General features: G+C 42.6%; 1 protein-coding gene across 36 annotated transcripts in view; it reads right to left on the reverse strand.

Annotated features, from left to right (window-relative positions):
- Positions 1-14,320, reverse strand: part of CFAP20DC (CFAP20 domain containing) — a 170,734-nt gene that overhangs the window by 61,193 nt on the left and 95,221 nt on the right. For all 36 annotated transcript variants that reach the window (XM_065550614.1, XM_005295931.5, XM_065550602.1 and 33 more), the window contains one exon: positions 11,639-12,046. In XM_065550614.1, the coding sequence (XP_065406686.1) occupies positions 11,639-12,046 (408 nt within the window). The remainder of the gene's footprint in view (positions 1-11,638; positions 12,047-14,320) is intronic.

A 14,320-nucleotide genomic window follows, 5' to 3' on the forward strand; every position in this document is an offset into this window, starting at 1 on the left:
TAACTGCAACTCCAAGTGTGATTTGGCCTTCCTGATTTCACTCCTGCACGCCTGAGCAATATTTTTATACTCCTCCCTGGTCATTTGTCCAATCTTCCACTTCTTATAAGCCTCTTTTTTGCGTTTAAGATCAGCAAGGATTTCACTGTTTAGCCAAGCTGGTCGCCTGCCATATTTACTATTCTTTCTACACATCGGGATGGTTTGTTCCTGCAACCTCAATAAGGATTCTTTAAAATACAGCCAGCTCTCCTGGACCCCTTTGCCCTTCATGTTATTCTCCCAGGGGATCCTGCCCATCTGTTCCCTGAGGGAGTCAAAGTTTGCTTTTCTGAAGTCCAGGGTCCATATTCTGCTGCTCTCCTTTCTTCCTTGTGTCAGGATCCTGAACTCGACCATCTCATGGTCACTGCCTCCCAGGTTCCCATCCACTTTTGCTTCCCCTACTAGTTCTTCCCTGTTTGTGAGCAGCAGGTCAAGAAAAGCTTTGCCCCTAGTTGGTTCCTCCAGCACTTGCACCAGGAAATTGTCCCCTACGCTTTCCAAAAATTTCCTGGATTGCCTGTGCACCGCTGTATTGCTCTCCCAGCAGATATCAGGGTGATTAAAGTCTCCCATGAGAACCAGGGCCTGCGATCTAGCAACTTCTGCTAGTTGCCAGAAGAAAGCCTCGTCCACCTCATCCCCCTGGTCTGGTGGTCTATAGCAGACTCCAACCACGACATCACCCTTGTTGCTCCCACTTCTCAACTTTATCCAGAGACACTCAGGTTTTTCTGCAGTATCATACCGGAGCTCTGAGCAGTCATACTCCTCTCTTACATACAACGCAACTCCCCCACCTTTTCTGCCCTGCCTGTCCTTCCTGAACAGTTTATATCCATCCATGACAGTACTCCAGTCATGTGAGTTATCCCACCAAGTCTCTGTTATTCCAATCACATCATAATTCCCTGACTGTGCCAGGACTTCCAGTTCTCCCTGCTTGTTTCCCAGGCTTCTTGCATTTGTGTATAGGCACTTAAGATAACTCAATGATCGTCCCTCTTTCTCAGCATGAGACAGGAGTCCTCCCCTCTTGCGCTCTCCTGCTTGTGCTTCCTCCCAGGATCCCATTTCCCCACTTACCTCAGGGCTTTGGTCTCCTTCCCCCGGTGAACCTAGTTTAAAGCCCTCCTCACATGTTTCAACATGGAATATATAAAGACTGGTGACCAATGACAATCATATTAAAATGGGACTGTCTGGTTACACTTAGCAATACCTCCCTTCCAGTATGTTTTCTTGAAACTCAATGGGAGCCTAGGTTTTTGGTGTATACAATGTAAAAACATTCCTAGCTCTAGGACTGTTTGTGTTCTGACTTTAAAATAATGTACAGAAAAGTCAATTTCAAATCATCTCTCATCTCAAATCATGCCAAACAGACCTAATTTCCTTCTCTGACAGGGTTACTTGCTTAGGTGATAAGGGGACGCAGTAGACATGATACATCTTGATTTTAGGGATGCAACTATCGTTTAAAAACCTACCTGTTTAAACTATAAACATTATATCGGTTAACCATTTAATCACTCACAAGCTCACAATCTACCCCTGGCTTGGGAGAGTACAGTGGGCTGGGGGATCGTTTGCGTGTGCATGGCTGGGCGTGCTCTGATCCCACCCCTTGCTCTCCCAGTTACTAGACACGGCCTAGTGCAGCGAGTTTGGCAGATCGCTGCCGGGAGACCAGCGGTGTTCCGGCAGATCCAGTGGTTCCTGGGCAGACCCACTGCTGCAGCCAGCTGCAAGAGCAGCAGAGCCGGGGGGCGGGGGGCTGCTGGGCTGCCCCAAGCAGTGACCTCTCCGCCGGGCACAGGCTGATCCAGCGGTGCCACGAGCTGCGAGAGCCGTGCAAGCTCCAATGCCCCCCGGGTATTGCTGCGGGGTTTTCAATGTGCACATTAGGTATTACATCACCAAACTATTTTACCAATCTGTTTTAAACATTAACTGCAATATATTAACAGTGAGACTAATGCTTATGGGTTAACCGTTTAACATTTCACATCCCTACTTGATTTAGTTAGGCTTTTAACACAGTCCCACATAACATGCTCATAAGCAAACTAGGGATATGTGGACTACATGAAATTACTATAAGGTGGGTACACAACTAATTAAAAGAGTGGAGTCAAAGAATAATCATAAATGGTTTGCTGTCAAACTGGGAGGACGTACCTAGTGGGGTCCTTCCGTCCTGGGTCTGGAACTATTCCATATTTTAATTAATGACTTGGATAATGGAGTGGAGAGTATGCGTTTAAAATCTGCAGATGATGCCAAGTTGGGAGGGGTTGCAAGCACTTTGGAGGGCAGGATGAGAATTCAAAACAACCTTGACATATTAGAGCAGGGGTCGGCAACCTTTCAGAAGTGGTGTGCCGAGTCGTCATTTATTCACTCTACTTTAAGGTTTTGCGTGCCAGTAATACATTTTAACGTTTTTAGAAGGTCTCTTTCTATAAGTCTATAATATATAACTAAACTAGTGTTGTATGTAAAGTAAATAAGGTTTTTAAAATGTTTAAGAAGCTTCATTTGAAATTAAATTAAAATGCAGAGCCCCCCGGACCAGTGGCCAGGAGCCAGGCAGTGTGAGTGCCACTGAAAATCAGCTTGCGTGCCGCCTTCAGCATGCGTGCCATAGGTTGCTAACCCCTGTATTAGAGGATTGGTCTGAGAACATAATGATGAAACTCAAAGACAAATGCCAAGTACTACACTTAGAAAGGAAAAATCAACTGCACAACTACAAAAGGGGGAATAACTGGCTAGGTGACATTACTGCTAAAAGGGATTTTGGGGGTATAGTGGTTCAGAAATTGAATAGGTGTCAACAATGTGTTACAGTTGCGAAAAAGGCTAATATAATTCTGAGGTGTATTAATAGGAATGTTGTATGTAAGATACGGGAGATTACTGTCCTGCTCTGCTCGGCACTGGTAAGGCCTCAGCTGGAGTAAAGTGACCAATTCTGGGTGCTACACCTTAGGAAAGCTGTGGATAAACTGAAGAGAGTCCAGAGGAGAGCAACAAAGGTTTAGAAAAACCTGACCTACAAGAAAAGATGAAAAAACCTGGGAATGTTTAGTCTTGAGAAAAGAAGAACGCAGGGGACCTAACAACAGTCTGCAAATATGTTTCGGGCTGTCATAAAGAGGACGGTTTCATCACACGTGTGCTTCAAAGAGCCGCAGGAGACACATTAAAGAGCCACTTATGGCTCATGACCCTCTGTCTGAGTATCACTGCCATAGACTTCTCCCAAAATAACTCCTAGAGAATCCAATTTCATCCCAAAGATTCATTACTCTCACTGTTAAAAATGTATGCCTTACATGGTGATCAATTGTTCTCCCTGCCCACTGGAGGTACAGCAAGTGGAATGGGCTTAATCTAAAGCAAGGGAGGTATCAATGAGATATTAGGTAAACTTTCTAACTATAGGTGTATTTAAACTCTGCAACAGGCTTTCAAAGGAGGTTGTGGAATTCTTATCACTGGAGGTTTTTAAGAACAAGTTGGACAAACACGTTATCAGGGATGGTCTAGGTTTACTTGGTCCTGCCTCAGGGCTGTGGGCGGACCTTCCAGGGCTACATGTCTATGATTCTCTATTAGCTTTAGAATGTCTGGAATGATCTATATTTTTATAATACTCTAATATCAGGAAAAATATAAGATTTTATTTGCTAATGGATCCTGTTTTCTAATGGTGAAACAAGGCAATACTGAAAGCGAATCAGCATCTTTTCAATTTTGGGACACAATGTGGAACAGTAGTACCACAAAGAGACGCATCAGAGGACTACCAAATAAAGACTTCCGAGTGGAAAAAATATATTCAAACTTTGATCAAATACTATACACATAAGTCTGTCAAAACCACTGCCTATCATGCTGATGAGTATTGTCTCATTGTACTCCCCCCTTCTGTGTGTATCCATCTGTTGTCTCTTGTCTTATACCTAGAATGTACGACCCTTGGGGAGCGACCACCGTTTTGTTCTCTGTTTGAGAACGCCTAGCACAATGGGCTCCTAGGTGCTACAGTAATGCAAATAATAATAAATAATACTAAGTCTGTCAGATCCGCTATCCATATATTTTGTGGCAATAAAAAAAATCATCTCAGCCATCCATATACCATCCCATCCATCTTGCAAACACTTAGGCATGTTGGTAACTTTACACACAGGAGTACTCTCAGTAAGAGTGTAACTATTCTGTTTGAAATTGTAACCAAACATCTGAGAGCAAAGGAAAAATGACAGCTCTTCCCTTCCATGTTTAAAAACTAACCAATTCAGCCAACAAAAAACACGTATGTACTTTTTGAAGCTGCAGAAATTAACTTGTTTCATAGGGCATTGAGAATTTGAAAAAACCTTCCTGGTGGGAAGAAATTTTCAGTTAAATAAAAACAGTCTCACAAGATTCCTCAGTTTGCCCCAACGTGCTGTGGACCTACACAACTTTCTCCTACTTACCACTCTTACTCTCAGCTGCAGCAAGCAGGTATTGGGGAGGAAGGACGATTAGCAGAGTTTTTTCATTCTCCACCCCCGATGTAGCTGTCCTGTTTTTTCAGTTGTTTCTCTTTTTAGCATGACTCCTCTTTCACTGCACTTGAAGTGCCCCAATGACTACATGTGCTCATTGTCTGAGTGCTACCGTTTTTAATTGTCTCACTGAGTCCACCTTCAGAGGATCAGGACCATGAAAGAGGAAGTAACCATGGTTCTTTGAGACATGTCTCCCTTTGGCTGCTCCAAGGTAGGTGTACTTGCGTCCCTGCGCAGCTGATGAGAGAACTTTGGTAGCAGTGTCTGTTAGGCCCACACATGTGCTGTCTCTCCTTGTGTCCCGCCATGAGGCTAGCCAGCGGGCGTGGGCTAACCCCCCTCAGTTCCTTCTCTACCGCAGTCACAGACAAGAACTCTGAAGTAGAGGGGAGGAGGGTGGCTTGTGGAGCACCCATAGCGACACACATTGTTACTGCACAAGGTGAGTAACTTCCTCTTCTTCTTCGAGTAGTGTCCCTATAGGTGCTCCATTGTTGGTGACTCCTGAGTGGTATCCCCACTAGAGGGCTGGAGCTTCAGAGTCCAGTCAGTTACAGAGGACAATACTGTGGAGTCACAGATGGCATGAGAGGCGGAGTCCGCAGTGATTGCATACTGTTCTGCGAAGGGATGGAATAATGCCCAAGTCACCATTTTATAGGTTTCTGAGATAGGGCCATTCCTGAGGAAGGTGACTGATGTGGAGATGGAACTTCGGGAGTGTGCAAATACCAGCTGGAGATGTCATGTTGTGAACCTGATAACATTGATTGAAAACCCTGATAACAGATTGAAAGCCCTGGTGGGCCAGATCTGGCCCACGGGCCGTAGTGTTTGCCCTCCCCTGCTCTACTGTGTAGTAATACCTCTTGTACCTCCTCCAACCAGGAGCTTTCTATGTGTTGGAAACATAAAGGAGCCAAGTCTTGAGGTGGAGAATCCCCAGGTTGGGATGTAGAGTACATCCTTCATTCTGCGAGAGGAGATATGGACTAGTTTGGAGAGAGATCAGTGGGCATGTCGCGAGTTGTGACAGGTAATGGTACCGAGTCTGTTTTGGCAAAATAGGAACAATCAGTATGACATGTTCTCCTTCTCTTTTTATTTTTAATAGGACTTTTGACAGTAGGGGACATGGAGGAAGGGCATAGAGAAGGTGTCCAGGGAAGGAGAGAGTTGCCCAGCGTGTGTTGCCCCATCCCTGCAGAAGGAACTGAGGGGGGGTTAGCCCATGCGCACTGGCTAGCATCGTGGCGAGACCTAACTGCTACCAAAGTTCCCTGATCAGCAGCATAGGGATGCAAGCACACCTATACTGGAGCACCCATAGGGCCACTACTTGGAGAAGAATGATATTTTTTAAATTCTAACACTCTGCAAGTTTGATATGAGCCAAAAAAACAAAGAGAGATTTAGGTCTTTTTAAGATTTAGATTCTAGGTTTTATCCAACAATTTACTTGTACAGGAGCGCTAGTCATAGAAAGGAATTCACTTCCTTTTAGCATCAAAGCCCTCAGAGTCTGAAACAGAGCAGGTAGCTGTCAAGTACCAGAAGGTAAAGAATCAGACTGGAAATAAGGTGTAAATGTTTAACGATGAGAGTAATTAACTACTGGAACAATTTACCAAGGGGCATGGTGCATTCTTCATCACTGGCAATTTTAAAATCAAGACTGGATGTTTTTCTAAAAAATCTGCTCTAGAAATTATTTCGGGGAAGTTTTATGTCCTGTGTTTAGACTAGATATCACAATGGGCCCTTCTGGCCCTGGGATCTATGGTACATGGTAGCTTGGGAAAGGACTGTAGAAAAAGAATTACAATGATGTACTGGGAAGATATCTTGAAAAAAACAGTCCATGATCTGCATTATATTCCAGAAAAGGCATTACAAAACATTATACTAATAGCCTATCACTTCAGGGAGTCTGAAAACAATATAGGACAAATAACCCCAAAACTGCTAGAGAAATTATGGAGCAATAGGTTCCTTGCCCACACGTAGTGGGAATACCACTAAACAGCCTTTTGGGGAATCTATCTGTTCCTATATTATCTCAACACAGCAATTGTGGGATCCACTAGTTTTCCTGCTGGGAATACCTGGAATCGATGACTTGCTGTAAGAACAATGGGTCACATGCCTGTTGGTGACAGATGCCATGCACTTTGTTATACATTAGAAGAAACTAACACTCCTGAAGGGACCAACTGGCATATATGAGTGTGCACTATTTCATTCATGTACAAATTAACAGCCATGAATAGACAGATGGATGTAATGGACAAGGCTATTAGCCATGGAGCAAGGGCTAAAACTAAAGCCACTAGTAAGTGATCATGAGCTAATTAATTTATTTGCAAGCAGAATATAGTTCTGACCAGTAATATACATATTTGGTGCATTAAAAGGAACAATTTCCTGAAGCTGAAATCGATAATGAGCAAAACTGAATGGGTAGAAAATTTTAAACATAAAAATGTGAATGTTAAATGGTAGAGGTTTAAAAATGCTTTATCAGATGCTCCAAAAAATGCATTCCCACATTCATGTGAGAAGATTCCTGATTTTGTTCCTGATATATTTAAGGAATTTCTTATTATTATCCTTAAGACTACTGGCCATAGATTTTTCACTGATACCTTTAGCTCCCCTCATCAATTGTCTGCATTTCCTAACTGCTGATTTGTATTCTATCAACTGCAGCAGTTACATCTGATAGAAGAGTGAGTGAGTTTTGTGCTTGGATAGCCACTGCACCTTATACTGTGGCTCACAAGGACAATGTCATCATGAGGCCCCTTCCCAGCTTCACAACTACAGTGGTCTTGGATTTCCTCCTATCTCAATGTATTTCTCTCTCTGTGTTCTTCCCCAGTCCCCAATCCCACCCAGGGGAAACTTGCCTCTATGACCTAGATGTAAAGAGGGCACTCTGTCTGTACCTGGAAAAGACCAAGCTCTTTAAAAAATCCAAGTTATCTGTAGCATATAGGGATAGATGCCAGGGAGACCTCATTACCAATCAGAGACTCTCTCACTGGATTCCGAGATGTACAGAACATAGCTAAAATGTAACCAGGAATGAAGTATATCCTGGTTTAAAGACCCATGCCACAAGAGCTTTCGGGGGTAGGGACTGTATTTTTGTTCTGTGTTTTGTTTTGTTTGTACAGTACCTAGCATAATGACTAGAGGTCTTAGGTAATAAAAATAATAAATAATAACAAGACATCCATATTTAGCTAGAACTCCTCATCTACCATCTTTCTGGTATAGCACTGCTTGCTAATCTCACACAAAGAGATTCTCAAACAAGAAAGAGAGGTTCCTTAGCAGAAACTGTTGTTCTTCCAGAGTAATCTCTGTGCATTCATACTACCTGCCCTCCTTCCCCTATAGCTTGGCACGCTAGAAGACATTAGGAATTTGCAATTAGGGAGAAGGACTGAGTTGTTTGGGGGGGGGGTGGCACTACCTTATACACCATGGGACAATGCCACCCCCCTCATGCAAGATCTCTTGTGAACCTCCCTGCCCCCCAGCAGAGATGGCTTTTTAAGGCAGTTCTGTAATTTGACACTGGGGTGCCAGATCCCACAAGTGGGAATACACAGATGCCCTCATGAAAGATTCTGTGACTCTGTGAAGGGCAGGAACTAGAAAATAGATAGTCCCCAAATCAAGTGTATAGCTGGGTTTTAGAGATGATCAATAGGAGGGTTGTGCCACTGTCACATCTTCACCTCCAGTGGCAGAAGTTCTGGTGGGTGAAGAAAGGAGAGAGACCATGCTCAGAAGCCTGAGTAACATGTCTGGACTACCCCCAGTAAATTCAGGAAGAAGTGCAACCCATTTATAATGGACTGAGGATGGGCCGGGAGCTGGGAAAAAAAGAAGCCTTATATTCCAAATAGCAAAGTATGACACTGCCCAAAGGGTGTCATAAGAACATGCTCTTTGATCTGCTGCCTATAGAATGTGCTTGAAAGTAAAACTCTAATTTCTTATTCAAAGCAGACTTTTTAATATATAACGTGGGAAGAAAATCCTTAACTCTTAAGTAATGTCCTGTCATTTGTGTGAAACAGGCTAATTTATTCTCAAATCACTGCATGTAGCCATAAGGAGAATACAAGAAGGAAAAAAATAAAATCACATGGGGGAAAAAAATCAATTTGATGGACTTGAACACAGTCCCCAAAGTAGCCTGGGGATTTAGTCTCTGACACTGCCTTACTGTTAGCCTTCAATCAGATCATTGATTATTGTTCAGGACTGCTGCAGAGAGACTATGAAGTGCACAGACTAGTGATCTTTTTATGGTTTTTCCTGTAGATTGCTATTGAAACGCTATCAATTTTCCTTCCTAGCCTTTCTGCCCAAAACTATGCCTGCATTTGTAATTCACACACTTTGAGAACTTGAGTTGTATGACTATTCAAGCCTATTAGCTTTTTGTTTGTAAACCTCAATGATTTCTGTTTGTAGGTACAGGGCTATTTTATATGCAATGCATCTTTAAGAACCCAAACTCGGGAACTGAAATATTCTTTTTAAACACTGATGTGGTGAAATATATTTTGCGTATATCTGGATGAAAAATATACTATTTTATTATTTCTCAACTGATGCTAATGATTTATAGAATCCTAGAAATGTAGGACAGCAAAGGACCTCAAGATGTCATCAAATTCAGCCCCCTGTGAAGACCACATACGCCTAGACCGCCCCTGACGGATGTTTGTCCAATATGTTCTTAAAAGCAGCCAGTGACGGAGATTCTACAACCACCCTTGGAAGACTGCTCCACAGCTTAACTACCTTATACCATATCTAAAAAGTTTTTCCTAATATCTAACCTAAATCTCCCTTGCTGCAGATTAAACCCACTGCTTCTTGTCCTGCCTTCAGTGGACATGGTAACAATTGATCATCAGCCTCTTTATAACAGCCCATAACACCTTTGAAGACAGTTATCAGGTCCCCCCTCAGTTTTCTTTTCTCAGACTAAACATTCCCAGGTTTTTTTAACCTTTCCTCATAGGTCCAGTTTTCTAAACCTTTTGTCTTCTTTGTTGCTTTCCTCTGGACTCTCTTCAGTTTATCCACAGCTTTCCTAAAGTGTTGTGCTCAGAACTGGACACAATACTCCAGCTGGGGTCTCAGGGTACATCTACACTACGGGGGGGGGGTCGATTTAAGATACGCAAATTCAGCTACGTGAATAGCATAGCTGAATTCGACGTATCGCAGCTGACTTACCCCGCTGTGAGGACGGCGGCAAAATCGACCTCTGCGGCTTCCCGTCGACGGCGCTTACTCCCACCTCCACTGGTGGAGTAAGAGCGTCGATTGGGGGATCGATTGTCACGTCCCGACGGGACGCGATAAATCGATCCCCGAGAGGTCAATTTCTACCCGCCGATTCAGGCGGGTAGTGTAGACCTAGCCTCAGTGCCAAGTAGAGCCGGACAATTACCTCTCAGGTCTTATGTACAATACTCTTGTTAATACACCCCCAGAATGACAATAGCCTTGTTCACAACTGCACAACACCGTTGACTCATATTCCATATGTGAGTCGCTATAACCCCCAGATCCTTTTCAGCAGTTCTACTACTTAGCCAGTTAGTCCCCATTTTGCAGTTGGGCATTTGATTTTTCCTTCCTAAGGGAAGTACTTAGTACTTACCTTTATTGAATTTCATCTTGTTTTCAGTCAGATCAATTCTCCAAATGCCACCCACCTGCAAGAATGGGTGAGGGATCTTGATGGGGCCAGTGGTGAAAGGGGGACAGTGCCAGTAGCAAGGGAGAGAGACACTCGCCAAGGGACAATAGGTATCTCCTCTCTCTGGGAGTCTCTGGCACCCATTGGCCAGCTGGGAGAGAGGGATGCTGACTGGCCAGCAGTCCGCAGCTGCCAGGATCTAGCCCAGCATTAAGGGTCATGTGGAGCCTCCATTCCAGCAGCCCGCTCTACCCACCCGCACTAGGAATGGGAACCTGGCCTGGCAGGTGCTGCGGGTCTAGCCAATCATGGGCCAATTGGCAAAAGACCAGGGAGTTTTTTTGCCTCCTTTGCGGCACCTTCAAGCCACAGTGGGTTAAGCAGGGACGCACTTATTACCTAACCAAGGTACCGGGGCAGAGATGTTTATTCGTTGCAACTCATGGCCAATTTCCAGTCTGGTTAAGAGAATAACATGAACGATTCCCAGAGGTAAAAGACATGGGATTTTGGTGTTGGGCCTTGGGCTCATGGGATAGGGTGAGACCTTGTGGCCTTCATGGGCCAAGGTCCCCACCCCGCTGCACTCTTTGTCCCCCTCATGGGGAGAAAGGTGCTAGGACTCAGAAAGCAGAGACCTGGGGGAGGGGGCGAGGCTGAGGAGAGCCTACCATTCGTTATGGGGTATATGGTACGGAGCCATATATGTAACCCCTGCACTGGAATCAATTAAATGCCTGGTATATGATAATATGGGAGTTGGGCTGGTAGCACCCTGCTCCTTTGTTAATGTTTAATAAAGTTGCATTCTGGCACTTATTTCCATGCATGTGTCTGTCCTCATTTCGCCAGTGTCCACATCAATTTGTCATGATCGTTTTGAATTCTAATGCTGTCCTCCAAAGTGTTTGCAACCCCTCCCAGCTTGGTGTTATCTGCAATCTTCATATGCATACTCTCTCACTCTATTATCCAAGTCACTAATGAAAATATTGAATAATACAGGACTGATCCCTGCTACACCTCACAAAATACATCCTCCCAGTTTGACAATGAACCATTGGTAACTACTCTTTGAGTATGACCTTTCACTGAGTTGTGCACAAACCTTATAGTAATTTCACCTAGACCCTATTTTCCTCATTTGCTGGTGAGAATGTCATGTGGGACTGTGTCAAAACGCTTACTAAAAACCAATAGATTAGATATATATTAGTATAGGTTTGCACCCTGTTACAGCCTTTCTGTTCAAACAATGTAAATCATTTAGTTCCAAAGCAAAATCACTTACAGTAGTCTCAGCTTTCAGACTTGAATTCTCTCTTAAGATTTCTTTGAGGGACTTTTTACATATTGATGCTCTTAATTGACTCACTGATGTATCCTTCGTTTTTTCAGAGCTGCTTGGGCTTTCCTTAGAGAATTCAGGTTTACTTCCAGTTGGAGAAAGACAGGGGGTAGGCATCCAGCTTCTTGGAATATTATCAGGCTCTACTTTTTTCACAACCGAATCTTGTGGGGCTGATGATAGTGTTTCCAGGTGGCTATGTTTGCTATATTCTTTATACTTCCAGTGCTCAGGACTTCCTGACATCATCTTTAATGGGATCACTTTAAAAACTGCAGAATCAGATGACCCTGATGTACTGTGGCTGGTCTTGAGGTTTGAAGCACTTTGGATGAATTCACTGGGGTCATCCTAAATTTGGGAAAGAAAACAACAGTGATTTTGAGAGGAAACTACCCTCCACTTGTTTAAGATCTGTTTGCAAATATTTAGTCCTAAGATTTCAAAATTGCACTTTAATTATGATGGCTTAACTTGAGATTTTTCAAAGATTTTGAGCATCTGCTGCTCCCAGTGAAGGAGAATGGAGCGTTGGGTGCTCAGGACCTTTACAAAAACCAGGTCTATGTATCTCAAGTTGGGCACCCCAAAATGACAGCCTGCTTTGAATATATAGGCCTAAATTCCTGTTCTAATTCAGACTGCTGGAAACCCCAAAAGTCTGTACATCATAAATATACTTCTTAGTGTAATGTGGTTTACAAACTTGTGCTGACCAATAACATGTAAGGTAGAAAAGTCTACAATGTTGATATCTGCTTGACTACTGTAGCGGTAGGTGACACTTTAACATATAGTATATAAATCCTAAACATATCTGTCTGCAGAGATCACCTTGCCCTGCTTTGAAAGTTACTAAAAAAATAATGTAGCAAATAACATTTAAGAATACTTTATGAATCCATTATTTCTCTTCCAAACAAGGTCTATACAAAACATCCAAGAATTACACTTCTGATGTTCCCTTAAATTTCAATAAAAAAATAAACAGCAAGCAGAAAATCATGTGATATGGGAGGAGGAAAGATTGGGTAAACTAGCGATGGTCACCCCATGGTCCTTATTGACACAGGGGAGGGGAAAATGGAGGCCTCCCATCCTAATTCAATCAGGTGCCACACTTCCTCTCCCCCACAGGCACAACACAGTACTACTGTATTTGTTGGAAGGATGGCTACAACATGAATGTTGCATCCTTAAATATGCATATTTCACCTTCTAGGGTCCAATCCTGGTGATACTGAAATCAAAGGGAGTTTTGTCATTCACTTCACTGGGACCAGGACTAGACCCTACAAGGGGAAATTCATATTTAAAAGAAAACCCTTCATTATATAATAATCTTTCCAAGAAATATAGTAGCATTGTTTTATATATTTTCATGAAGAATACACTTCTCTCCTATTGCTTTATTTTGTTTTACGTTTTCTTTGAGTGGGTTTACATAAGACAAGAGCAGCGAACATGTTGTGGGTAGAGGATAATGATTACCGACAGGTCTTTCTCAATTATAGGGTTTTTGTTGTTATTGTATGATTTTGTTCTTAATATAAAAGAAAAAAGCGTTATGGCAGAATGGTCTCTCCTCTCGTCCCCCACAATCACACAGGGCTTTCCCTATAAAATGAGTTAAGCAGCTTTTCGGCAACCACATCCACATGGAGACCAAAACAATCAATTGTTCATGAATATTTTTATCAAGGGTGCTCAAGTCACAAAGTATTTATTTTCCCTTAAGAACAGAATTCTAAAGGATAAAAATCCAGAAAAAAGGGGACCTATATTATTTATTAAACCTTTTTATCCAGTGCTGTAAATGTACATGACACTTTATAAGCAGATTAGTAGGTTAGCTGCAAATATAAAACACTGAAGTGTTAAAGTAAATAACAGAAGCAGGAAATAAATTTGGAGGCCTTTTGGCTGCAAGGTTTTCTTTTATCTCCTCAGACTATAAATTTAAAAATGCAATTAGAATGCGCTCCGTTTCCCCAATCTCTGTACAGACGGCTCCTATTTTCCTGTTTTATCATCCAGCATCTTTTTGGAAGCAATATATGAAAGTGAAGGTTACGATGAGGATGCGTTAAATCAGCTCAGTGCTATGAGAAAGTACATAAACCCTGAAACAGTCGAATGGAAGCAAACATTAATGTTCTATATGGTTTCCATAATCACCAGTCTTCCCAATTCATCCTGAAAGATGTGTGAAAGCCAAATTTATAATAATGTATATTATTTAAGGGTGGAATTCAATTTAAAATCAGATTACAGCCCCAATTCCGCAAAGCACTTAAGCACATGCTTTACGCACATTGACTTTAGAGGGACATAAGCACAAGCTTAAAGTTAAGCACGTGCATAAGCTTTTTTTCTGAACTAAGGCTTATAGGAGCTACGTGCAGGGAAGCAAACAGGACGTTAAGGAGGACAGAATCCACCACCCTATGAGAGAAGTAGGCTGAATGTAATGCATTCAGGCTAAACTTTCTAAATGTGATTTGTGAAACACCTGCATGAATCAATGAGCTATGGAGGTATGCACAACACTTCATAATATTTTATTAATGTATTCCATGGCATAAGCCATTTAACACCTTGAAAATCTCTCTCTTTGTATTCAGG

Source organism: Chrysemys picta, chromosome 7, assembly GCF_011386835.1.
Source record: "Chrysemys picta bellii isolate R12L10 chromosome 7, ASM1138683v2, whole genome shotgun sequence".
In the NCBI taxonomy this organism is placed as follows: Eukaryota; Metazoa; Chordata; order Testudines; family Emydidae; genus Chrysemys; species Chrysemys picta.